The sequence below is a fragment of the Lethenteron reissneri genome, chromosome 34, assembly GCF_015708825.2.
Source record: "Lethenteron reissneri isolate LAM-NWPU_2019-01 chromosome 34, ASM1570882v1, whole genome shotgun sequence".
Taxonomy (NCBI): Eukaryota; Metazoa; Chordata; class Hyperoartia; order Petromyzontiformes; family Petromyzontidae; genus Lethenteron; species Lethenteron reissneri.
In genome coordinates this window covers 16,211,040-16,238,879 of record NC_083812.1, presented here as the reverse complement: position 1 = coordinate 16,238,879, position 27,840 = coordinate 16,211,040, and the positions used below count along the sequence as shown (strand labels likewise).

General features: G+C 48.3%; 1 protein-coding gene across 1 annotated transcript in view; it reads right to left on the bottom strand.

Annotated features, from left to right (window-relative positions):
• Positions 1 to 27,840, bottom strand: part of LOC133350498 (cadherin-23-like) — a 222,572-nt gene that overhangs the window by 169,421 nt on the left and 25,311 nt on the right. The window contains exon 7 of the mRNA XM_061564838.1: positions 13,957 to 14,049. Within this exon, the coding sequence (XP_061420822.1) occupies positions 13,957 to 14,049 (93 nt within the window). The remainder of the gene's footprint in view (positions 1 to 13,956; positions 14,050 to 27,840) is intronic.

Below are 27,840 nucleotides of genomic sequence, written 5' to 3'. Positions count from 1 at the left end.
GAAATATTTTCTGGATCACCTACCCAGGCAGACCCAACTAAAATGAAGCCCTGGATGTCAGTGTCTGGGAACAATGGTTTCTTCAGCATCTCTGCGATGGGTAATAGAAGGTTTATTTATGTGGTTGGTGGCTCTTCGGTTGTAAAGGGACCCACTTCCAAAAATATTTCATTATTTGTAATCGAAGGATTTAGTCCACGCATCTAGTTTATTTTTCAACCAATTTTTTTACTAGTCAAAGTGCATGTGTTTTATTGCCTCAATACATTAAGAATGTGCAGTATAAATCACGCAGAACAAAGGTTTGAAATCTAAGGTGGACTTCAAAAAGTATGCAGCCATATCCCTGAAGAGTTGTGTTGAGAATAAAATAATGCCAGCCCTGGATCTCAAGCCTATGAGCCCTCTGGGTTAAGCTAATCATCTCTCTTTTTTTTTATCTAACCCTTTACACGTAGCAAACTTACCACCTCGACTGTCGCTCTCTAGAAAGTTTTATAGATTTAATTTGCTGCAGGATTATGCATTAGCAATTTTCACAATTTGCATTCATTTATTCAAATGCCCTGAATGAGAAAGAGAGAAGTAACACGGGAAGCATATCTGTAGACGGAGATAGACGATGCTGCACGCGCGTTGAATACATTGCTATTTCCTTTACAGATAATGAGCGCAAATTATTAACGATCTCTTTATTATCAACCACACTGAGCCTAGATGATGATAATAATAAAAACACCTCGTATGTACACACATACATGAAATGGATATTGTGCACTGCATTATATATTTAGAGGCAGGGGTCTGGCATGGGTATGGCAGTGATGAAAACCTCAAGATAAATAGATCTACATAACCTTGAAAAATTACATTTTAACCAAGTTAGAGAAAGTTAGGACCGTGGCTGTCATTTTAAATTACAATATATTTCACATTAAGAGTAATTCTAGGTGGCTTATGAGTCACCAAAATCACCAATTATGTCAGCGACTGCACAGCGACTGTAGGCTGTAAACCGGCCTGCTTCTTAAGAGCAGCACTTATTTTTATTTTATGGAGAGCTCACAAGAGACTATAAGCATCCCACAAAGCACCCCTCACAGTATGAAAAGATAAGCATTCATAACTCTATCAAAGGAATAGAAAGAAAACGTTTAATTCAGTTTCAACTTTAAATTACAGTGAATATGGCAAAGTGTTGTTCTGTTTATCAATTTCCTGTGGAAGTGCTATTTTCACCCGAAAAAGTTGCACTTTTGTTTTCCTTACAAAAAAATCTCCTCGCACGATTACCTGGCAAAATGATGAGCGGCGCACACGCGTGCCCACATCACGGTTGGCTATGTACGGCGCAAAATAAGTTGAACATACGGACATATTTCCCTCTGCGTTGGTTTAAATGTTATGAGGCCCATCAAAAAGTCCACGCAAAGATGGGAAGTGGTGCCATCTCAAGCTGGAGAGAGGAGAAAAACGAGCCGTGCTTAAATCCTGCCTCGCATTTACCCTTGGGGTGAAATAGCCACGCCTGGCATGGAAAGCACCTCCCCTGGCGAGCGCGGCGAGCGCTCGCCGCAGCTTTGTTCGACAAAAGTTTCCAGTCGCAACAAATATTTTTTCGTGCCTTTTAACGGATAATTTTCGATTTAAAGCTTTCGTGACTGCAGGGATTCATATTCTTGGTTCTTTCGGTAAAGTCATGTAGAAGGGAAATAATAAAATAATAAAAATAAAACTATAAAAATTCTCACGACGGTTCGGCCACAACGCAATCAGCCGTTATTTCCCTTCTACTTGACTTTACCGAAAGAACCAAGAATATCTTCTAATTGTGTCTGTTCATGTAGGATGTTTCTATATTTAGGGGTCCTTCATAAATGAGAAAGTGCATGCCAAAAAAAACAAGAACGATGTTTTACCCACTGCTGAGGAAATCGTTATTCTTTCACTTAAAGCTTGACTTATGTTTCATGAGTGGGTTAAAGTAATGTTGACGTTGGTGTTGTTATTGTTGATGCTGATCACCAAAAGTAATGAAAAAATCAGAGCTTTGATTGAAGAGGAAGCTCTGGGTAGGGTAAGATCCACGAGGCTGAAAGCAAATAAACAATGACCGAGGCTTAACCAGGAAGCGGCAGATGGCTCCTGTACATTAGTCAGTGGGAGCGCTTGACTGGTGCTCTGGGGTATGGGGCATACGGGCCGCCTGTGCCTCACAAACACAGACGTACACATGCATGCACGGATGCACAGGCGGGAAATAATGTTGCAAACACAACATAATAGTGTCAGCATTCATGCAAGCAGTAAAACACAAAACTCCGATATATTAGTGTTCTTTTGTTGAAAGAAAAATTAAACTGAGCATGCACAACACCTACAAAACCACATGAACCTTTAAAAGCATACAACATTAAATTGCTGCTTGAATGCCCAAAATATTAATTTAGGACAGGCTCTGTGGACATATTTGGTCTTTAAAATATTGGTAATGTAGTTCTAATATTTTGTTCAGATTTCATTAAAATATCGTCGTGATTTATTTTATTTTATACCTACGTGACTTTACCGAAAGAACCAAAGGGTATTCATTTAAATAGTTTTAATAATTATTTAAGGAAATTATGCGAATTTATGTTAAACTTCTTTTGCACCATACGTAGCCAACCGTGCTAAGCAGAGGTGCAGGGGATGGACAACAAAATGAGGATGCGTTTTATCACCACATTATATTAATAAACATAACTAAAAATTACATTTATGTTAAAGCCGCCTCGGGTGTCCACAATCCAGTGGATATCTGAGCCAGTCCCCAAGCATAGATAATAAGGAGGAGGGTCGGGCGCAAGAGGTGCCGATACATCGGCCGTGAAGAAAAAAGATTAAAGGTATCCAATGCAACGTGACGACCACAGAAGAATAAGGCTACCGGCTCGGTCGTCGCCCGGGTCAACAAGGTCCACGTCCACAATCAAGTAACCGGGACTGGGTCGAAAATTTTGCTACAGGAAAGCAGCAGCAGCTATGGCACCATCAGAAAACAAGGCGGCCAAATTCAACGAAGAGGCTGAGAACGGCAAATGATGAGATCACAGTCGGGACATGGAATGTGACAACATTATTGGCAACAGGATCGTTAGAGCTGCGAAGAATGGAAATGTAAAGATACAGGTACGACATCCGAGGACTGGCAGAAATGAGATGGACAGGAATGGGGGGAGATAAATGAGGGTGGAGTGATCTGGTCAGGGTAAGAAAAAGTGCACACCAGTGGAGTAGGGTTCTTGTTGAGCGCAAAAGCCAAAGCATCATTATTGGGACACAGACCAGTTAGTCCATGAGTAATTGTAGCCAGTTTTAATGGACAACCCCTAAATATGTCTGTCATCCAAATATATTCTCCAACGTCAGATAGCACAGAAGGGGATATTGAAGAGTTCTACGAAACGCTGGAAAGCACGTTAAAGGAGATGCATAGGAAAGATAGTAAGATAATTGTAGCAGGAAAGCAAAAATTGGGAAAGATGAAACCGGATGGTTACGCATCGTGCAAAGGTATGGATATGGATAAAGAGATGAAAGAGGTGAGAAACTGCAGGAATTCACGTCAAAACATGACATGCTCATGTGTAATACTCGGTTCAAACAAAAAGACTGCAGAAAATGGACATGGAGGGCACCGGATGGAAAAGAAACATATGAAAGATCTGGTCATGATCGACAGATGCTTGAAAACATAAATTCGACTTTGCAGAAAATGTCAAGGAGCCGATGTGTTATTGGACCACAGCTTGGTACGATGCAACGTACGACTAAAACTAAAGTGCATATACAGAACGCAATATAATAGGTGATTTGTTTACCTTTCCTGTAATTTATTCTCCTGTCGGTGTTTTGTACTGTTTGTTGTCGTTACGTTCTGACCCACCCCTGTTCGATGGCGAGCCGAAAGCTACTGTGAAGATGACCGGAGTTCACGCAATAGTTTAGTTCATTTGCATATTTTCAAGTGAGGAGAAGAAGAACGTAGAGGCACTCGAGAACGAGCAGACATCGAGGAAATGTGAAGAAAAAATTATCGAGTAGATTCAGGGGGGCAAAAAATGGAGCGATTTAGCATAGCCAACAAGGCGTTAGCACGAAAGGAGATGGTGGAGCTAACAGTAGAAGCGTACAGTACCCAGAAGCAGTAACATCTAAAAGAAAATGGATAGCCGAGAAAGCCTTGGAACTAGCACGTAAAAAGAGAAATATAAGGCAAAGAGATAAAAGTAACTGTTTTCGCTGTGGTGGTCTCCACCCGATGAAGGACGCTTGTGTTGCGCCAGAAACGTCGTGATTTAATTAAGTTTTTTTAACTTTTTATTTTTTTAGTTAATTTAATATTATTATTTTCACCAACGTGACTTTACCGAAAGAACCAAAGAGTAAGGCAATGAAACATATGAAGAAAACAAGTTCAGGAGTAGATGGCATGAGTAGAGAAATGATGAAAGCTGGAGGAAAGGAAAATAAATCCATGAGCTATGCAAGCAAGCGTGGAGAGAAGGGAAAATACCGGAGGAGTGGAAAAAATCCATAATTGTGACGATACCCAAGAAAGGCAGTGTCGCCGATTGTAAATTGGAGAATCGTCACACTAATGAGCCACATGGGAAAGGTACTAATGATAGTAGTATTACATTGATTAATAGCGCAGACTGAGGATTATTTGAAATGATGAACAGGTATGGTTTAGGAAAGATAGGAATACAGTACAGCAACTCTTGATGTTAAGGCTTAGAGCAGAGAAAGCAATGCATAAGAATAGGATGGTTTACAACTATTTCATATAATTCCAGAAAGTATTCGATTCGACTAAGCAAGAGATAACGTGGGCAATATTAAGATAATACCTAGTAGGGAAAATCATGACACAGATTCTGCAGGATATACGTGAAAGGGCAAAAGTCAACAGCAAAGTTTGGAACAGGAAATAGAAGAATGGCTCCCAACAAAAATAGGTATGACACAGGGAGATACACTATCACCAAACAACTTCGTCACATACTTGGAGGGAGTGATGGATGCCATTTAAGACAACGGCACAGGAATATATGTGCAAGGAGAAAGAATAAATAACCTGAAATTCACGGAGGAAATAGATGTAATGGAGGAAAGCTGCGTTGTACTCCAATAAAGTGTTGGTTGAGTCAGGAAAGGATGCGGGATGATTAATGTCGAAAAGACAAAGACGATGGTGTTCGGGAGGAAGGACGTTGATGAAGAAGTAATAATAGCAGAAAGATTGTGAATGTAAAGGAATTTTTATACTTTAAAAATCTACGGACATGGGACAATGACAGCACGAAAGACATAAGTGCGAGAATCGCAAAGGCTAAAGGAGTAATGGCCGGACTCAATAACATGTGGAGAAGTAAAAAAATCAGCTACAAAACCAAACTGAACATATTAAAACATGCGTGTTCAGTACAGCTTTGTATGCATGCGAGACTTGGACGTTAAAAAAGACTGACAGAGATAAGATATTGGCATTCAAAATGTATTGCAACAGAAGGATACTGCATCGAAGCTGGACCCTAAGAGTGACCAACGTAGAAGAAAGAAAAAGGTTACACTTATAAAAAGACGACCTGATGATGCAGGCAGTGATGAGACGGAAACTGGCACTATTTGGACAACAGGAAAATTAAAAGTGTGTTCTTCGGAAAGATGGAAGGAACCAGAAAGAAAGGAAGACCTAACAGTGAATGGCTTTACGACGACATCAGAGATTGGTGCCAGAGAGATGCGGCACTACTGGAACATACTGGCACAAGACATAGAGGAAAGTGGAAGCAAATGATGAAATGTGCAGTAGATACCTACGGGCAATCTGCCCATGGATCGTGATGATGAAGAACATTAATGTCCATCAAGACCTGTCCTCAGGACCAATGTTTTCCTGCAGCATTAATTTAATGGCACAAACTCGAGAGTGATTTTAACATTCTGGCTTTCATCAGCAAAGTCTGGGTCTTTAAACACACGCGGCTGAATTGCCTGATGCACACTCAACTGATGAGACTCAGAGTTGAAAGAAGTTCAGAATTTGTCTGCTTCATCAAAGGCTGCTGGAAAACATTGCCTTGGAAGAAGTGTTATTTTTTTAGGCCATTTTAATCCTTTGGTGGTGAATCAGACCCCTGTCCAATAGATGTATTCCCCAAAATAAATTGGCAAAAACTATATTATATTCCCAACCCTCAGGATGCAGAACAGGAAGGTAAGAGGATCAGAGATGCCCGTTTCTCATGACCTCATCCACTATTACTGCCCACAAAAGCTCAGACATTTGTGCAAGGCTCTGCAATTGGAGGGTTTTTTTTATAAGAGAACAGATAGAGGATTGTTTTGCACGAACACAACCATTATGTTGCCGCTGTTTGCAAGTTACATAACCTACCCTCGGGAAGCCTTCGCGTGTAATCTCCGCAGACAGAATCACCCAGCGACAACACCGGAAAACAGAAAGACAATGTACGCACAGCTAATGGTCTTTTTGTTTCGCCTCCAGCCGATGGTCAACTCTTATCTTGACATCTCCATCGACTGACAAATGCTGCGCACTCAGTAAATAGCCGGGCAGTGGTGGCTATGATGCACGTGGCTGCTGTAGTCCAGCAGTGTGAAGGCAGCAGCGAGGGTTGGTGGATAACCACACACAAACGTTGTGAAACTCACTTCCCGTGGGACATCAATGAGGTGCAAACCCCCGGCTCACGAAGAGAAGGCGGCACAGCAAGTGAACAAATTGCCATCTGTTTCCATCTGTACAAGAATAGAGTGTTGCCCCCTCGCACAAGTGGAGTTTTCTCTGGGTGCTCCGGTTTCCTCCCAGACGTATAATAAACACTCATCATTAAATTGCCTTCAAGCATCTTAAAATAAAATAAAACCCAATGCTGGACCCTCCTGAAGAAAACACTCAGTGTGGCTTTCCTGGATAAATAAGTACATTATGATTAATTATTATGAACAAAACAAGTGCATTATTTTAACAATAAAACGACCGAATCCATGCTGCGCCAGGACGGATCTGGTTGTGTGGTTTTGAACAAAACAGCATTCTCAAAACGTCCTTCGCTGTACAAGGGTTCAAACGGCACACTCGCTGCTATCACCGCCCGTTGCATCGGACGGCATAAACTTGCCACACCACAATCAGCCGTGCGCGCACCCCCCCTAATTTCTCAAGCAATTTGCCGCCGTTCAGATTTCAATCACCGCCCATGTAAGGGAGAAGAGCAAATAAGTCACAGCATTGATTTACACCCTCTTGTGTAATTAGACTTTTCAAAAAAGGAATACTTCTGGGTGCTTGCAAAGGTCAGAACTGGTTAAATATACAACCGCTGCCACAGACAGCGGCCCGTGTCCCTCCGTCCGTCCCAGCGCTGACCTTTGCCTGATTAGCATTTGCGTGTCGCTGTGATGCACCGTTCAGCACCGCACACCGCTTCACACCGGTGCGTAGCTAAGGGATTGAATGATCACGTCGCGGGTTCCTTAGAGGAAGACGGACGCAGTACAGAAAACGAACATCTCTGTTCTTGGAGATCCGACGTCGGCTGTTCCTGGGCTGTCCAACACCGGCTTGAAATTTGTATATTGCGGGAAAATAACTTAAACGTCCCGTTCAAAAGCATAATTGGGACACTGGTAAATGCCACTTTGACTTCACCCCCCTTCCGATTGCATTATGACATCAGTGTGGTAACACCCGGCCAGGTGGCTTAGGGGCAGAACGAGCGGCTCGCAATGCACTCAAATCCTGGTTGTGAGGTTGACTCAGCGCATCATTCTTATGGGGTCAATAAAATTAAGTACAACTTTATAAGCAATCTTCATTGAATTGTCTATGACTATACTCATCTCCAGCATAGGAATGTAGAAATTCCGCCACCGGCTCAGGGCTGCTAACAAGGAGATGAGCACGGTCTCATTTTGGGAGGAAATCCCTCTGTTTTTGTCGGGAGTATCGGCAAGACCACTACAACAGAGCTTCAAACTGACATTGTATGGCCAAAATACAGTATGCCCCTACAAAGTAGAGTTATTTGGTTTGTTTGGTTGTGACTTTATTAACCCTCAGAAAAATCATCTTAAACAGTGGCCAATCATCTATATCATACTTACTGAACAGGACACTGCTTTCAAAAGTAGTCAAGCATATGTGGATAAACAATATTTTATATTTTTCACGCGCATATAAATGTTGTATGCAATTATACAGACAGTTTATACACACATGCAGTGTAATTTGTTGGGCTGTCAATAAGCATCGGTGTACTCGCGACAGACGCCACTGGACAAAAACTCGACTCGTATCATGGGGACCTTTTTGGCAGTATTAAAGTATGAAAAATAAGAATAGGTTTGACCCTTTCTGGCTATAAAAAACAGGATGTGTTAAGATGTTCAAACACAAAATAGAAACCTTTTGCAAGGAATCAGGTCTGCATTAACCACACACACGATACTTGTGGCGAACATGCAAACAAACATGCTCTGAAATAATATATGCATTGTCCTTGAAACTGATTGGCCTACACCAGAGACAGCCTTCTTGATTCATTGAACTCCACTCGTGCCCACGACAAAAAGCGGCTGCGCCTTTCTTGCAACGCCGAAAAAACCGTAACCTTGCCAGCGATGCGAGGGAGAGACGGATGGAGGCAGGATCGGCCATTCCCGCCCCATCTCCCCCTCAGATGAAAATAAAAGTGGAGCCGCTTTTTTGTCGGGTCATGGGCACGAGTGGCGTCTTTTTTGTTTAACGGTGCGGCATGAACCAGCACAGGACATGTCGGACGATACGTGTCGCGTGAGTTAAAATTGAGTGCGATGTCGGTGCGTTTTAAATGAAATTACTCCACATGTTGTTCGGGCGTTGCTGAGAGCATGTCCGAACGATACGTGGCAGATCAAGGACCCACCAAACTGCGAATGCGGTGAGGTGAAAACCATCAGGCGCACTTCACTGATGACTGCCCATAACAACCACGTGGAATCTGGTGGAACGGGCAGACTCCACTCAGCTATCTCAAATTCCATTAAAAATACAACTATCACAGCCCTCGCATTTGTGCTGGATATAATTGCAAGCGATATGGATTTCTTGCCCTTTGTTTCCCAATGGCACATGCTGGCCTACTTTCAACCAACAACTGCAACGACAATAATGACATTAACAATATTAACAACAACAATAATATAACATCAACAACATCAACACCAACAATGACTTGAAAGATCAACAATAATACCAACATCAACAATAATGTGACATATCAACATCAATATTATTGTTCATATCAATATCATAAACACCACGTGTATAACAATTAGCAAGATAGCTCTATAACTATTTTACAAGCACAAATGAAGCCACAATATCACCACAACCATTAAACATCTACAACAACAACAACCGCCATTCGCCACTAAGTGGCTATGTGCACGTTGAGGCCACATGAAGTGTCGAACGCCCGCTGGCAGGAGGTCACGGGGCAGACCCAGATGCCACGGGTCAACTGACTGAGATGACTGGCTGATGCACCACCTGTGCTCCCTACTGTGCCAACTTGTTGTGCTTTATCCGCCCGGCGCTCCACTCGTTGTTGTGAGCGTCGCTCCTCCCCACTCCGTTGTTGTTGGAGGGCAACTGCCTCCAACTGCCCAGTAGGGTCCTTCACGAGCCTCCTCCACAGAGGCCGATCTTGACACCGCTGGTACCAGTCATCGGCAAGTCCACTCAGCTCCACATCCTCCTATGCCTCATCACTTCATCTCTTCTCTAGCCCGGGCCGTGCCCGTTTAGCCCCCACGATCTGGCCGAACAAAAGCTGTTTCGGCATGCAGTGGCTGGGCATGCAGGCGCCATGACCCAGCCAATGCAGCCTTGCCTGCCAGAGGAGCTCACCGATGAGATTTTGTCCAGATCTTTCAAGGATATGTGAGCTCCTCACACAATCAAGCCTGGTTAAACCCAGGATGGATCATAGGCAGGCCAGCCTAAATGTTTCTAACCAGAGAAGATGCTCCATTAGGGGGGTCCACGTTTCGCAAGCGTAGAGAAGGGAGGGAATGACTGTGGCTGAGAAGACCTGAAGCTTCGTGCGGAGCGACAGACCAGGTAGCTTCCACACAGCGTTATGCAACCGATGAAAAGATAATGCCACTAGACTGATTCGGAGTGAGACCTCTGCTGTCAAACCGGAGCCGGTCATAAGCACACTGCCCAGGTATGGGAAACTCTCCACTCTCCAATTGGGAATTGTGGGGGTGGAGTTTCCGATGCTACAAAATACCCAGGCAGGTGCTTAGTTTTGGTGGGGCTCATGGTAAGTCCCCATCTCTTAGTGGCAAGCTCCAAGCTTAGCAGCAGCGCCTCCAACTCCTCCTCTGAGTGAGCAGCAATTACCAAATCATCGGCATACATAATGTGGTTGACCAATAGGGAGCCATCTCTTGACCGCACACGGGCATCGATCAGCCTCCCATTGTATCTGTACCAGATGGAAATTCCTCCGGTACGGCTATTGAAGGCTTCACAAACTACGTGCTCGAAATATATGTTAAATAATGTGGGAGTCAGAGGACATTCCTGTCGCACCCCAAGGTGAAGAGGGAATGGCTCCGACTCCTGGCCACATAGTTTTACCCGGGCCCGCTCACCATCATGAAGGTCCTTAATGATCGTGAGCAGCGGGTCAGAGACTCAGAAAGTATGAAGAACAACTCAGAGCCCAGGCCTACTGATGGGATCATAGGCCTTGACCAGGTCAATAAAGCAGAGATGTAGGTCTTGTTGGAATTGCCTACACCTCTGCTGTAGCAGACGGACAGAAAATATGGCATCTGTGCAGGACTGCCCTTTGCTGAAACCACATTGGGGCTCCGCAAGCTTCTCCTCAGCGTGCCTAGCAAGTCGATGTTGAATAATCCTTGCCAGGACCTTTCCCGGCACACTGATGAGTGAGATACCCCTGTAGTTGTTACAGTATGTGTGGTCCCCCTTCTTAAAGAGTGGGACCACCAGGGCATCCTTCCAATCCTATAACATCTACAACCACATAACCACAACCATAATAGCCACATTTTCCCAAGGAAAAAGATCCTCCTCATAGCCTTAACAGACTGTTAGATCAAGTGCTGTTAGCGAGCAGCACATATGAAAGCCGATACGGCACACGAGGGGGTGGGTGGCCAGCACCACGCCCGGCCGCCTTTACCTTCCTAGTGGTGATGTTCACACACCGCACCAGGTACTCATTTGAGGCTGGGTGCACGTAGGGGAGGCCCAGGATCAGTTCAAATATTCGCTGTCATTGGTGTTGGCATGAGCGGGAATTTCACTCGGATCGCCAGGTTCGCAGCACGCTAACCGCTACGCTACCACTTTCCACATTATAACCATAACCACAAGCATGACCTCCATATTATAACCATAACAACCAGGATATACCCACAATTAATATAACCACCGCACCTCCTACGTACGGCCAAATTGTAACCCTAGCCACAATCATAACCATATTATAAGCACAACAAATGAATTAGATCCACAGCATGGGCAACGGACGAACAATATGTATATAGATTGTAGCCGGTTGCTCTTTTCAAACGCCATACAAAAGAATAAAAATATTCCTGACATCAAATGTATTTCCACATTCACCTCGAAATAAAAAAAAATCATGCATTGCAACTCAATGAAAATAAATAATTTTACAAAACTCTCAACGTAAAATAAAAAAATATGTACTTAAACATCTTGAGGCTGTAGCCCTAGTGGATGGAGTGCGTCTATCAAATGAAAGGGGCGCTCACAAGAGCACGAGCCCAGCTCTCGAAAGCTTCAAAATACCTCAAAAAAACGTGACAACATATACTTTGAGTGTCATTTTACTGTTATAATTTCACTTTTCCCCACTCCCGATGCAGGCATTATGTGCATTCAGACGTGCGTGATCATTGTCATTTGTGTTTTTTGGGGGGGGGGGGTTCGTTTTCTCCAACCGCGATGTCGCTCGTGAGCATTGAAATCGGCTTCCCACCCCCCTCCCCTTTTCAGTCCTTATTCCCTGCCCTTCGCGATGTCGCTCGCGAGCATCGCTCTTCTCGGCTGCAGCGGCAGTCCGTAGCACGCCGTAGTAAATCCTCGCTGGGCGTGGCGGCCGGCAACTTACGACCATACGCCTTTCTGAATATTAAAAGTAAGTATTTATTTTTAAAACCGTGAGTACATTACGTCTGGGCTTTTCCTGCGCAGATTCTCAAAAAACAAATGTTTGACACTACAATGGACTCACCACTCAAGTGTACACTGTACACGTCTAAGAGACAGCCGTAGAGCGAAATGAAATCCAAGCCATAACATTTTTCTTTCCACCGCCGGTGCGTCCGCCGAGCTCTGGTTACAAGCTCAAAGGGGGCTCTACACGTCACACAAAAATAACATATGTTGTTTAATTTAATTGTCACATTACGGTTGTACTATACCCCGGAAGGGAGGGGGGAATAAAATCGCAGGCTCTGCCATCTCACCAAAATGCTGCTCAATTTGCATTGACATGGCTCTCACTCTCTCTCTCTACCTGGAACAGCTGCAATTGTAAACCCCAGAAAGCAGCGAGCGGTCCTTGTTCTTTTGTGGCTGAGCAGCCGTGCTCGCACACACGGGGGGCCCCAGTCGGAGCTGCATCTTATCAGCAGTCGACAGCTGCGCGGGGCTCTCGCACTGACCGGGTGATTGACAGCGAGGAAAGGAAAGGGAGGGGAAAAGCCGATTTCAATTTGTCTCAAAATGAGGGCATTTGCATTTATTGATGTCTCAGCTGGAAGGAGCCAACGTGAATGGGCCCCACTGTCGTCTTATTTATCTACTCGTGAGTTCTGAGTTATTGCGTGCCATTATTCCAAAATTTTCTCGTGTTTTTTTTTTACGTAGCAATCAACCAAACACATTTAGTTTTTCTTTTTTACATTCACGCGCATTTATTTAATTATTTAGTACCACTGATGACGTCTGATGATGTGCTTTTTGGCTTAATATCAAAAAGAGCATCACGCTTTCAGAAGCCACATGAAACCTGCTCATCCTCTCTGTGCGCTCGCCAACATTAAGGATTCCCTGAAACGTCTAAAGAGGGGGGCAGCATGCCAATACAAAATTGCCTGCCGACAAGAACCACCACCTCCTGTTTCATAAGCACGGCCCCTCTTCAGATGTCACGTTAACCGCTCCATGCCGTGTTTCTCTGCAGCGGTGAAGAAAGTTGCATGGCGGGTGTTTGGCATTGTTTTCCTCTCACGCTGAACGATGCAAGGTTACATTTGTTTAATTCCATTAACAGAGGCAGCGGTGTTATTTGAGCTAATTTTCTTCAAAAAGACGTCTTTCTGAGTCTGCCCGTGCATCTAGTTAACACTGGCAGAGCAAAAGCGTGAGATGGAGTGATGCTGTGGATGTAAACATCTTCAGCAGCTGCTGCTGCTGAAGGGAATGCTTTTCAAAATTAAAGACTCCTGCCAATACATATTATACGCCGCCTCTTAATAGTAACTATCCACTTGCCAGCTGGTCGAAGATTATTGCTTGCAGAGTCAATGTCAGAAGGTGAGCAAAGGGAGGGGTGTCGGCCCTTTTATTGCGTGTGCACAGTCAAGAGCAACCAATTGAGATTCACTTGTAAGTAACTTAGTCAATCCATTGTTTTTTTCTGAGAGTCAGCAGATTGCAAATGCATCAACTACATTCAAATTTATATTTTGGGGCCGTGTGAAGTTATACACTCCATTGTTTGGCGTTCACAACCGCTGTCGCAACACTGGGGATTTTTTTGGAGGTCTTTTTGTTTAGCGCTTGTGCATTGGGTGCCCACATCCTCTTCCACCACGCGTCCGCGTTACCTCGGGGAGCTGCTGCAGGTAGGGCAGGCCCTGGAAGGAAGGGGCGTTGTCATTGACATCTGTCACCTGAATCTTGACGCTTGCCGGAATCGTCTGCCGATCGTGAGATAAACAGGACAACAGTAAACAAACTGTCCCCACCACCTCCCCACCAAACCCAGAGAGGGGAAGGGGCGATGGGAACGCGTAGCACGCCGATATCCGTGCACCGTGAGCAAAGCCACAGCTCAGTGGTGAAATTACATTTCAGGGAAATTACAAATTACATTTTCCAATTGCGATACAGAGTGAATTGATGGATTGAAGCATCGTGAGGTGGCGGCAGTTTGGGGAGACCTTCATCCAGTGGTGGATTGACCACGGCCGACGACGACGATGATGACCAACAGCCAAAGCCAAATGCCTAAGCAACTGAATGTGGATGGCGGGGTGGAAGGTTGTAGCAGTGGTAATACTTTTGCCGATAGTAAGAAGGGCCTGGGTTCTGTTCATAACTCAAGCACTTTTCTGTGTGGAGTTTGTTCTCTCTCTGTTCTGCATTCAGTGTGAGTGTGTGTGTGTGGGGAGCGGCAGTGTAGCAGTAAGCATGCTGCACAACGAACCCAGCAACTCGAGATTTATTTCCACTCACAGCTAACACCAGTGACGATTAGCTGAACTGGTCCTTGGCATCCCCTAGGTCGACTCAGCCTCAATTGAGTACCTAGTGCATTCTATAAACATCACCACGAGGGAGACAAAGATGGTCGGGCGTAGGTGCTGGCCACCCACCCCCTTGTATACCGTTCTGGCCTTCGTTGATACTACAGCACTTGCCCCAACAGTCTGTTACGAGCTATGCGGGGGATCTTTGTCTGTGTTTTGGGAGAGTCTGGAGCTTGTATGTTCTCCGCCTCGTCTGCAATGAGTTTCCTCTGGTTTCCCTGGTGTCATCCCATCGCTAAATTAAAACACACAATATAACTGGGTATTGGTCAAACATCTCAATGCTGAAAAAATTACCTGGGAACAAGTGAGTTGCGATTACACGCAGAAACATCGTCCCCTACTGCGCAAAAAACGTGGCCAGACTCTCCTGAAAAATAATCTTGAGACTGAGCGAGGCTTTCCTGAGTAAACCCAGATAAATTAAAAAAAGAATCAGCACATAGTATGCTGGCATACTATTTTTGCATTAATTGTATTTTCCAAATGCACACAAGAGGCTCGTAATTACGCATGCCAGACTGTGCAATGAGGATTTATTTTAAATATCTTATTTTATAGGATGGAATATAATGAAGAAATTGCAAATGCTGCAGTAAATTGAAAAAAAAAACAGCTACTGATTAAGTATTTAAATAATGTGAGTGAAAGAGGCAAACCCCATGAATAAACAACAAATACAATAAACAACCTAACACAATCCTGCTTACTAAAAATATAAGTTTTGTTGTTGTTATTGTTTAACATTCAATGCCTAAGTCAATCAAGAGGCAGACTGACAACAACCAACAGTTGTATTTGTTGTGTGATTCACTCGAAGATCTAGCAGAGCAGACATTAATATTCATGTCTAGTCGGTGTTTTACTAAAGGATAAATGTCTTGCACTGAGCGACGTTATTTATTTATTTTTCTGAAATCAAAGGAGCACTGCTCCGCGTGCGGCGGAGCTCCCAGCATGCAAGTGCCGCCACTTCCCAGAGTGGGCCGCTTCGCAGCTGCACCGCCAGCGGTGTCATCCAGAGTGTCGGACATTTCAAGGTGGCGTAGTATGCGGTGTGATGTTTTTCCCAGTCATCAGACAAAAAAGTGGAATCATTTAGCTTCTGTATTTTCATGGCAGCTCACTTTGCTGAACACAAACGAGCTCCGAAACCGAACTTAAAGTCCTTAATATAGGTTTTTTGTTTGTTTGTTAGATCGCGTAAACCCTCCATGACCAGACACACCGCCAATTAGGAAGGTTTGTCACGTAAACAAAACGTGACACTTATTTACTAGTTCAGCACACCGAAGTGTTGGAGATTAAACCAATAACATTTACAAATTCAATTACGATCTTTCGCCAGTAATTACAACCAGCCTCATCAGGTGACAGCCAGAATTGTGGAAAATTCCTCCTATTATGGATAATGTTGGTCGCGAAAGCCTATGTGTTAAACACACTTAAAAGTGTAAACCTCCGTGACACCAGCTGAACTATTTCGAAGAATTTCTCGTACGAAGCAATTTGAGTTACGTCAACAATCATGTTAAACATATCTCCCAAGCTTGGTGTGTGCCACAAAGTACCTCTGAGACGGGAGCACTCCCACATAGAGCCCTTGAGAAATATACCAAAACAATGTTTGTTAAATTCTATATCTATATATCTATATCATAGCACGAAGGAACAATGCCCATAATGTCACCCATTATACATATATATTTTTTTTAGGTCACGTTGTTACTAACGAGCGTGTTGGGTTTTTGTGTGAATTGTGCTTGTGCACCGCTGCCAATGCAGCAGCATCGGCACCAGATGATATGTTCACATTTCATTTCTTGTCATCTGTTTATTGTTTATTTTTCAAGACTCAAAAAAGCGGGACGGATGTGGGATTATTACTCACACATCACATTGTTCCCCAATGCCTTTATCGTACAGCACATCATTTGTTTCCGTCACAAGTAAACAGAACATGCTAACACCATTTATACAAATTTCATTTGTGGATGTAGCATTGTGAGCAGACGCCACATACAACGCAAAAGAAAGTGCCACCATCAAAATGTGCTCAATTTGTCTTGATCAATTCTGCTTACTCCTCAATTAGCTGTTTAATTGCCCGTTAGTGCAGTTAGCTTTTTTCACCTTGCGCTCTCCGAAAGTGGCGGGGGGGGGGGGGAGGAATCAATGTTAAAACAAACTAAACGCATATGTCGACTTTCCAGGTGATAATTACGGTAAAGGTTACAATGCCCCCACACACACGCATCTGCCGCTCCGCAACGGCTGTGTTGCAGCCCGGACCGCTGAGCATCAATCGCTCGGGCGCCGCCTCGATCGCGGACACCTCCACTAAATCTAACCCGCGGCGCGAGGGGTGGGTGGGTGTTTGGAGAGAATTAATTACCGCTGTTCCACATTTAACCTGAGTGCTGGACATTTATCCAGAGCTTGGTAATGGCTGTAGTGAGTGCACAGTGTGATAGGGAACTCCTGATTGGGACCGACAGGTTGGTGATGAATTGGCGGGGCTCTAAAGAAGCATTCGGGCTGGGATTTTAAAGCCGGCTTAGTGGGACCCTAACACAGAGCTCTGACACACCAGCAGCTCTCAATGTCTGCAATTACAAGCGTGATTGCTCTGTGTACCAATGCTATATACACAGTCAACAAATGTGCGGTACAGTATCTATGTTTTCACTGAACGCAATGCTAATGGAGAGTGTGAGCATTATCATAGCGTTTCCTGCCATGGTGCCATGGTTATCTCCCTAGACTCGCAATCCAGAGGTTGCCGGTTCGATCTCCTGGCATGGCAGTTGAAAGATTCCTGCAAGTTTCAGAAATCCCTCCCCTGCCTCTGTCTACCGAGCAGTATAAATGGCTACGCCAAAGTTAGTCGAACGACAGGTCGCGTGTGGTGGGGTAAAGTGTAGGGACTCCCCACCTCTTCCAGGGTGTCTGGCCAACGTGAACGAATAGGCCAAATATCCTTTCGAGGGGACCTCTATTTCCTGTATAAGAGGCCCTTCCAGCAGCAATGGTGTGAGTAAATCATTGCAGGGCTGCACCTTTGCCTTATATAGTTTGCAAAAAATGAAAACAAAATCTAGTATTTCATGCAATTCAAAGCATGTGTAATAAAGGACTTCGTCACACACTGCTGGTCTCCGTTACTCTTTAATCAACTCTTCCTCGCACCCCGCTGGCCCCGACAGCGGACCAGCGTCTCCTCACGCGCACCCCGCACGCGCTCCCTCGTCAGTCCTTCCACTTCTCCACTCCGCACACCGCTGGCCGACGGTGTGCCGAAGCCCCCCCAGCCACGTGGCTGATGGGGCGGATTTCCTCCGGCCACCCAACATGGTCCAGCTTCGTGACTCTCCCAATGACCCGGAGCCCTTCCGGGCTCCCACCTATATCCCCTTCACCACGTGATCCTGTCTCCTCCCCTTCCGGACCTTCAGATCCGGCCTTCCCATAGCGCCCTGCTGCCTCAACCCCCATTCACCTCGCTTCCGATTGGACCCGAGGTGAACGGCGGGCACTCCCATATGCCCCCATCCTGGGCTCCGCCCCCAATAACACCCGGGCCGTATGATTGGCCCAGAGCCCAGCAGCAAACCCCGTTTATGCTTGCATTACACATGTGTAATGCTCGCATTACACATGTGTAATGCGAGCAAGGACAGGGTGGGCGCTGCCTCCGCACCACTCACGCAGGCCGGAGTATAGGGGAGGCGGAGCCTGGTCGTCGGGGTGAGTGGGGGCGGAGTCAGGGTCACGTGAGTAGGAGGAGGAGTCAGGGTCACGTGAGGAGGAGGATATAGGGTGAGAACCGAAAGGGGATCGGGAGTCGAGAGAGAGTGAAGATAGGAGAAGCCACGCGGGATACTGGCGGAGGAGTGGCTCTATTGCCACGTGGTCGGAGTCACGGCACCGTCGGCCAGCGGTGTATGTGGAGCAGCGAAGTGGCTGCAGAGTGTTTGGGAGCACACGGAGCAGCAGAGTGGCTGCAGAGTGTGCGGGGCACACGGAGCAGCGGAGTGGCTGCAGAGTGTGCAGAGTCACACGGAGCAGCGGGGTGGCTGCAGAGTGTGCGGGGCACACGGGCAGCGGTGTGGCTGCAGAGAGAGCGGAGGACTTGAACGGCGTACGGGGGCACGCGACGGAAGAGGTGCGGGTCCGACCGGGGACATCGCGGGGTGCGAGACAAGAACCCAATAAAGGACAGACGGAGACCTACATCCCCTAAGAGTCCTTTATTACACTGGAGTCAGAAGTGAGACGGCATGTCGAAACAGCTCAGGAAAAAGAACATACCTGCACCATCTTCTGCACCATCTTCTGAAGACGACGACGATCCTTCTCCGGTGGTGACGCTACCGACGATGGAAGGCGGAGGTGACGCGCCAGGAGTGCAAGATGTTACCGACTCAGCAGGACCGTCTGCGTTGGTGGGCGCCGAGGAGGGATGGCGACACGTGGCGGCCCAACTTGATTCACTGAGGGCTATTTTGACACAGTTGTGCACCCTGGTGACGTCGACGATGAGTCCGGGGAGGCCAGGCGGGGAGCATCCGAGTGGGGCCTTGCCGACGCTTCCCGCCCTCTCCAACACGCGGCACGAAGACGCCATCTTGGGCGTGGTCGGGGACGAATGATGGGGAGCCGCCATTTTGAACACGTTGCAGAGTGACGCCATCTTGTTGCTGCCGCGTCGATCACCAACCACGGATGACGGCGGCATGGGGACCCGCAGCCATCGTCTAACGACTGTGAAAGAGTTCTCCATTGGCGGAGATTGGAGCGCGTTCGCCTGCCGTTTTCAAGCAGCGGTATGATCCGCAAAATGGACGGATGCGGAAGCCTTGGAAGTCTTGCCAATGCTCCTTGACGACGAGCCCGTCAGGTTCTTCCACTCCATCAAGGCCGCGAAGAAGACGACGCTAAAGGGGGTGTTTGAAGAAATGGCGGTGGCTTATGAGCCCCCGGACGATGCACATCGCAGGTTCGTGCAGCGGCAACGGGCACCTGAAGAATCGCCGGTGGCATTCCGGGGCGCTGTGATGGAGCTAGCTATGGCCGCATATCCGGAGACGGAGCCCGACTTGCTGGAGCCCCTGATATTGGGTAAAATGTTGGAGTTATCCAGGGATTTGGGCATCCCCATGCCGGTGTGCGGCCACGATAAGTTGACGTCCCGGATGGCGGCTAAGTGCCTGGATGCCCAATTCAACCTTCGCCAGTGGAAACAGGTGGCGGCTTGGACGGGGAGCCCCACCGTCGAAGGCGGTGCAACAGAGTGGGACCCGAAGAAGGCCGTCTATGTTCCGGACGAGAGGGGTCCTGAGGAGCTGACGGCGGCATCGACCCAGTGGCCTGCTCGTGGGGGAGCGGGGTTGCGCTCCGGGCCGCCGGCGCAGGAGCGCCAAGACAGAGGGGGTGCTGCATGGCGAGCCGACTTGGCGTGTTTCCGCTGCGGCCGTAAGGGCCACTTCGCCAGAGAATGTTGGGCTCGCGTTCGGCAGCCGCCCCAGCAGGAGGCCTCGGTCACGGACGCGACGCGGCAGGACCACCCACGACAAGCAAGTCGGTACGCATCAGACACCCGGCAAGGCCTGTCATCTCATGCATCACCATCGCCATGCGGGCCAGGTGCCATTACTAACGGGGGGGCGTTCAGTAATCCGCGTCGCTCTCTGACACAGTGGCGGAAATTGGCACGACGGGTGGTTGCGGCCGCAACTGGGTCGTCGACCGTGCCGGGTTTGAACCAAGGGCTCAACGTACGCATTTTGGTGGACTCGGGTGCGTCCGCAACTATTTTCTCCGACGTAATATTCCATCTCTTGTCCATTCCGCCGGGGCAGGTGCGGCTAGTTTACGACTCTTGCATAGCGGCGAACGGGGGTAGTATGGGCATTGTGGGTCAGGTGGACGCCAGTATATTGGTTGGGGGTGTTTCGGCTTCATGGACCGTGTTGATTTCCAGGTCCCTCGCGGTGCCCTGTTTGTTGGGGACCGATTTCCTGGCCAAGATGCCTATTCAAATAAGGGTGGATCACAATTGTATCAAATTGCCGGGGGGTCGGCAAATTTCATTCTTGCCGTCACCCTGGGGCCAGTCAGCTCCTGACCGTCAGGTACAGGCGCTGTCCGAGGTATCGGTAGATATTCCGCCTGGCTCGCAGATGCTTATTACGCTGGGGTATCGGAAACCGGTGCCTGGAATCGAGGGTGCGGCGGGTGTTTTGTTGTCACCGTCCACTGCTATAACGGGTGGCTTGACGCTGGTCGGGGCACAGACCATTGTCCGGCCGGGACAAACCTCCGTTTTTACAAGTGTTGAATGGGAGCGCGGATAATGTTGTTGTACTGGCCGGAACGGTTTTGGCTCACGCTACGACTGCTTTCATGAGCCATGACGATCAGGGCATTGTAGGGGGGGTATCGGCCTCCACGTCACAGGTTGATCGATGGATTGCCGAGTTGTGCCGGGAAAATGCGTCTTTGACTGGGGACCAGCAGTCCATGCTTCGCGCGCTGTTGGGGAGGTATTCCGACGTCTTTAGTGCAGACAATTTCGATTTGGGTCGCACCTCCTTGCTTTCCCACCACATTGATATGGGGGATGCCGCTCCGATTCGGATGAACCCGCATTGGTTGAGTCCGCCGGAGCGGGATCACATTCGCGGCGCAGTCGAGGAGATGCTGGCCACTGACATAATTTCCCCGTCCAACAGTCCGTGGGGTGCGCCGGTGGTCCTTGTGAAAAAAAAGGATGGGAAGTTGCGTTTTTGTGTTGATTTTCGCAAGTTAAATAAGGTGTCGGTTGCAGATGAGTACCCCCTGCCGCGTATGGATGATTCCCTCGATGCCTTGTCTGGGGCGAATTTTTTTTCTACTCTTGATCTCTCATCGGGATTCTGGCAACTTCCCCTGGATGAGTCCTCGAGGGAAAAGACGGCTTTCCGGATGCCGCAGGGATTGTTTCAGTTTAATTGTCTTCCCATGGGCTTGAACGCCGCACCCGCGACATTCCAGCGGTTGATGGAGCTCGTGTTAACGGGTTTGCAGTGGGAGATGTGCTTGATATACTTAGACGATGTTATCGTCTTCAGCCGCACGTTTGAGGAACATCTGCGGAGGTTGGACGCGGTGTTTGCTAGAATGCGTTCCGCCAATTTAAAATCTAAGCCCAAAAAGTGTCACCTGTTGCAACGATCCGTGTGCTATTTGGGCCATATTGTCAGTTCGGAAGGGGTCACCACGGACCCAGAGAAGACGGCGTGCGTCCGTAACTGGCCGACTCCGGCCTCAGTGGGGGACGTGCGTCGGTTCGTTGGGTTCGCTTCATATTACCGCAGGTTCGTTCCAAACTTTGCCACGATCGCTAGGCCGTTGCAACTCCTTACGGCTAAAGGCCGGAGATTCAGCTGGGGACCGATGGAAGAGGTGGCGTTTCAAGGCCTGCACGATCGTTTGGCGTCAGCACCGACGTTAGACTATCCAGATTTCACTCGACCTTTTATTCTGGATACTGACGCTAGTGACATCGGGATTGGGGCTGTTCTGTCCCAGTCTAGGGACGGCATCGAACATGTGGTAGCTTACGGTAGCCGCGTGTTGTCTCCGGCGGAGACCCGTTACTGCATTACTCACCGCGAACTTTTGGCTATTGTACATTTTCTTCCCCAATATCGGCCGTATTTGTACGGCCGTACGTTTATTGTGCGCACGGACCATGCGCTTTGCAATATGCCCTGAGTGTTGACCAACCGTCTGGCCAATTGGCACGATGGTTGAAAACCCTGCAGGAATTTTCGTTCGAAATTCAGTTTCGGAAGGGGTCGCGTCACGCGAACGCAGATGCACTCTCCAGATTGCCGCAAGGGTCCCCTTGCGCTTGCGTGTCGGGCACGAATAGGTGTACGCGGGTTCCGCAACTCCCTCGGCCTGTTGTGTCCGCTGTCGAGGTGCCCGAGGCTCCCATATGCCCGGGACCGGCTGATGGGGTTTTGAACCTGCCACGTTCGGTTTGGGTTCGCGAGCAATTGCTCGATGAGTCGCTGGGGGCCTTGCGGGGTCGGGCTGCGAAGGGGACGGGGGGGCCGCTGTCCGGTGGGACGCCAGGAGCCGCTCTCCGGGATGGGTTGCTGATGTGGAGGGAAGGGTTGCACGATCGCTAATGTCTGGTGGTGCCGTCGTCGTTACGGTACGAGTTGATTCGGACTCTGCACTCCGAGACGTTGTTACATCTCGGGGTGCAGAAAACCTTGTTGACATTGCAGCGGGACTACTTCTGGCACGGCATAACGACTGATGTCGTCGGGCACATTCGGGCGTGTCCCGACTGTGCCCGGTGGAAGCCGCCTAAACACCCATATGTTCCACCAGCGCAGTCTATACAGGTGTCTCGGATTAACGAGTTGGTGGCGTTGGATATTTTGGGGCCCTTCCCGCCGTCCGCTCGGGGGAATACATTTTTGCTGGTCGGGGTGGAATATCTTTCCCGCTGGGCGATAGCTTGGCCCTTACCCGACCAGTCAGCGGCATCTATCACGGACGCGTTCCTGTTCGGATATGTAATGGACAAAGGGGCGCCGGAAAGGTTGCTCACGGACCAAGGGCGAAATTTTTCTTCAAAATTATTGGCCGAGGTGTGTGCTGCACTGGGGACCAAGAAGGTTTGGACGTCTCCCTACCACCCGCAAACGGATGGGATGGTGGAACGGCTTAATCGGACCCTGTCGACCATGCATGGTCACACGGTTAGCGAAAAGCAGGCTGATTGGGATTTGCATAGCCCTGGGGTGCTCTCCATAAACCGGATGACGCCTCATGCGTCGACGGGGTACTCACCTTTTTTTTAAATGTACGGCCGCGAGAATGTGCCGCCGGTGGACGTGCAGCTGGCTACGGGGGTGAAGGGTCCTGTTAAGCCTCTCCCGGACTACATTCGGGACGCTGTTCGTCGCGTGGCAGAGGCACGGGAGGGGGCCCGATTGGCTATGGCCAAGACCCAGGCCCGGAACGAACGTTGCGCTCGGCGCTCGGATGGGGAATCCCCCTGGCGAGTGGGGGACATGGCCTGGCTGCACTGCCCGCAGGTGCGGGTGGGGACCTCCCCTAAGTTGCACAAACCATGGCAGGGGCCGGTTGTGCTTATTGAGGTTCCTAGTCCGCAGTCCGCACGTGTTCGTTTCGGATCACGGCGCTGGTACGTCCATACGTCTCGATTGAAACCCTACGTGGCCCGGCAGATGGATGCGTCATCTCCTAATGTTGCCTTGCCGGTGTTTGTTGCATCCGACGCGCCACTGACTTTGCCTGTTCAACCTGCAAGCGTGCCTGTCGTGCCTTCTACAGACGGACCGGCCGTGACCCAGACGGATACAGTGATTCCTGCTCCGGGTGGGCCTACCACAGCGACGGGGACACTTGACCCCGCTGCCCCTCCAACCCCGCCATGGACGCATTTGCAGGAGACCCCGGCGATGGGTCTCTCTGGGGAACGGGACTCTGGATTGACAGGCCTCCAACAGCGGCGGGCGGTTCCAATCCCGCCGCTCCTAAAACCCTGTCGCGGTCGCGGTCTGTCCGGGGGCCGCCCCCCGTTCGGGACGGGCCGGCGACCCGCACGCATTCCAAGTCCCTTTCCTTTCGTTAATTGTTGTTGTTATAATCTCCGTTTTTCTTGTGATGCCTGATTGTTGTATGGTTGCTCGCATTATTTTGTTCTGTTGCAGCTGGGGACGGCTGGGTTTTCATCAGGGGGGGGGGGGGTCATGTAATGCGAGCAAGGACAGGGTGGGCGCTGCCTCCGCACCACTCACGCGGGCCGGAGTATAGGGGAGGCGGAGCCTGGTCGTCGGGGTAAGTGGGGGCGGAGTCAGGGTCACGTGAGGAGGAGGAGGAGTCAGGGTCACGTGAGGAGGAGGATATAGGGTGAGAACCGGAAGGGGATCGGGAGTCGAGAGAGAGAGATAGGAGAAGCCACGCGGGGTGCTGGCGGAGGAGTGGCACTATTGCCACGTGGTAGGAGTCATGGCACCGTCGGCCAGCGGTGTACGTGGAGCAGCGGAGTGGCTGCAGAGTGTGCGGGAGCACACGGAGCAGCGGAGTGGCTGCAGAGTGTGCGGAGTCACACGGAGCAGCGGGGTGGCTGCAGAGTGTGCGGGGCACACGGGCAGCGGTGTGGCTGCAGAGAGAGCGGAGGACTCGAACAGCGTGCAGGGGCACGCGACGGAAGAGGTGCGGGTCCGACCGGGGACATCGCGGGGTGCGAGACAAGAACCCAGTAAAGGACAGACGGAGACCTACATCGCCTAAGAATCCTTTATTACACATGTATATCACATACGAATGGCTATCCAATGGAATTAACAGGATCCGACATAATTTTGTAGAGTTATTGATTGGAAGCAGTTGACACGAATTGAAGCATTGTGCCTCGCAACAATAAAAGGCACCATCCAGTGACCTGATTTCCAAGAAATGTCAAACCTTATGAATGCCAGTTTACGCACATTTAAGAAATAAACTACGTATGCTTCGGGGCAACAAACTTGAGTTGATTTAAGTCACCCATTTGACATATCTATTTGGACAACGACATTCACACCTTTGGTGCACAAAGCATCAGCTCTGGTCACAAAGCAGTCACGTGGTAATTATGGGCACCTGTGCTGCCTGTGGCGCATGGGATGGCCTGGCAGCAACGTCTGTATATTTTTAGCCTCGTAGCATCTCAATTGTAGACCTGGCGCAGAACACAAAGCTCAGACACAGGCACCACCGAGGCAACTTGAGAGCCGAAAGAAACCAATGTTCATCAGCCGGTGCACGGTCACCCTACCCACCGACACCCACACCAAGCCAGTGCCCTCCTGTGCTCCAACACGACCTGCTCCAACAGCGTCTGCTGCCGTGTTCCACATTAGGAGCGATTCTTATTGGGCTGCTAACTCAATTCTGTCCAGACACAAGTCTGATGTGCGATGCATGTTGCTATTCCTAGCATGCCCGGGCCATCTTGTAAACACGTCTCATCTGATGACCCTGTCCGTGTCACAGTGAAATGAAGGGCCGCGCTGTCACCATTTGACGGCACAAGTCATTCAAACGTCCAATCCCCCCCAAACAGCTCGCGAAATTAACCCGGACACGGCATGGCTAAATGCTACTTTCCAGCCAATTCTGGTCAGAGCTTATCTTCTGCACACGCGCTGAACTTGTTATTGCAAACGTGGTTTTCTATGTCCACCTGTGTGACTTCCAAAGGCAGTGTGTTTACGCATGCACACATACATGTATCAATAGTGCAGTTTATGAAACATTGATTCAATGACTGATATCCTTGAAAGCGCTAAAATGAATGTATATATGGGTATATTGTATGTAATAAATAAAATAAAATTGTAAATGTACAGTATTGCCATTTGCCTATGCCCACGTGACCTGGAATGATCCGGACCTTATCAGATCCGCGGAGTTAAACGTATTTTAGCCTGTATACTGCTTACTACGACGATTCACTGACTTTTGTTGCACTTTTTAGCAGAAGCGACCTGGCCACCAATGATAGCTCAACGAAGTGGCTCAACACGTGGAAATGTATAGTAGCAGCCAAATACTCTAAACGCATGTTGATTCTGAATACCGTATGGAGGGAAAAACTGGAAGACTATGAGAAATATCTACGCTACCACGGGAAGAACATGCAAACTCCCAATATACAGGCGTCAGGGACGGGATCGAACCCACAACCTCCTGCACACCAGGGAAGGTAGTTAACATCTCACCACCGTGGTTTGGATCGGTAACCACCACAATGCATCAAACATTTGATGTGGGCTGAGGGAAGTAGAGGGCAGTGAAGTAAAATCCATTGTACTGCATTATGCTCTCATGTCTATGCTCCACACCTTCACTAATCCACACTGGCTATAATGTAGCAAAGTATGGTCAAATAATCTGCATGGTGTGGGGAGACCCTCACCCAGCAGTGGATCGATTAAGGTGTGTACATGTACATATTTACAGAGTAATATTAATTTTGTTATTTCTGTTGGTATTGCGAGATATATATTGTGTCTGGCTTGTTTATTGCTTATATGCTGGGTTTATTAATTACAAGATCGATTACTTAGGCTTTCGCAACCAATATCATCCATATTCTTTGCTTCTTTCGGTAAAGTCACGAGTTACGTGACTTTACTGAAAGAACCAAAGAGTAATTCCTGCAGTCACAAAAGCTTCGAATCTAGGTAAATATCATCCATAACTCAGGTTTTTGGGGTTAGATCTCGTAAATATAAATGTGTCGTTAAAGCCGCCGCCACCCGACACAACCAATTAGTAAGGCTTCCATGTGTAATGAAAGCACACGGGGCGATACATTATGTAACGCAGCTACACATAGGCGATCCTAACACATAGCCCATCTCCGGCATATGCTACGCTAGCTGTCCGACTAGCGCAGCGACGGCGACAGAAAGAGTATTGATGAAGAACAGCCACGTGGTCTGAGAATTAAGAGGTGACCATGAGCAGCGACGCAGCCAGGACCCAGCACCCGCAACAGCACCCGAACCTCTAGTTCGGCCCCCCTTATAGGCGCACCAGCGCGGCCAAGCCCCGCCTCTGGCCATGCCACCTTCCAGAACCTTCGAGCAGGTTCCCGGAGCCTCTGGACTAACTCCGCCTTTCACCTTTACCCTAGATACGCCCCCCTTATAATAAGGCATTACGTAATAGCCCTAAAACCACAATTACCCCTTCAGGCCGACAGGTGTCACCCTGTCATTACACATGGAATCATATTGTAAATGTTGTGGATTTATTCTCCAACACACCGATGTGCTGTACTAGTAACGAATTGGCATGTTCTGTTTACGTGACAAACCTCATTAAATGTCTGTGTCGGGTGGTGGCAGGTTTAACGACACATTTATATTTATGCGATCGAACCCAAAAAACTGTATTATAGAAGATCTATGACTTGTAATTCACTACTATGAGCCAAGAATGTCTGTGTGTCCCACGCATGACGTCACTCCACGTCGGCCAACCCCCCTCATTAATAATCATGAACACGTGATGTCCTCCACATGGACCCCCCCCCCGTCTAATTAATAATCATGAACACGTGACGTCCTCCACATGGATCCCCCCCTCATTAATAAT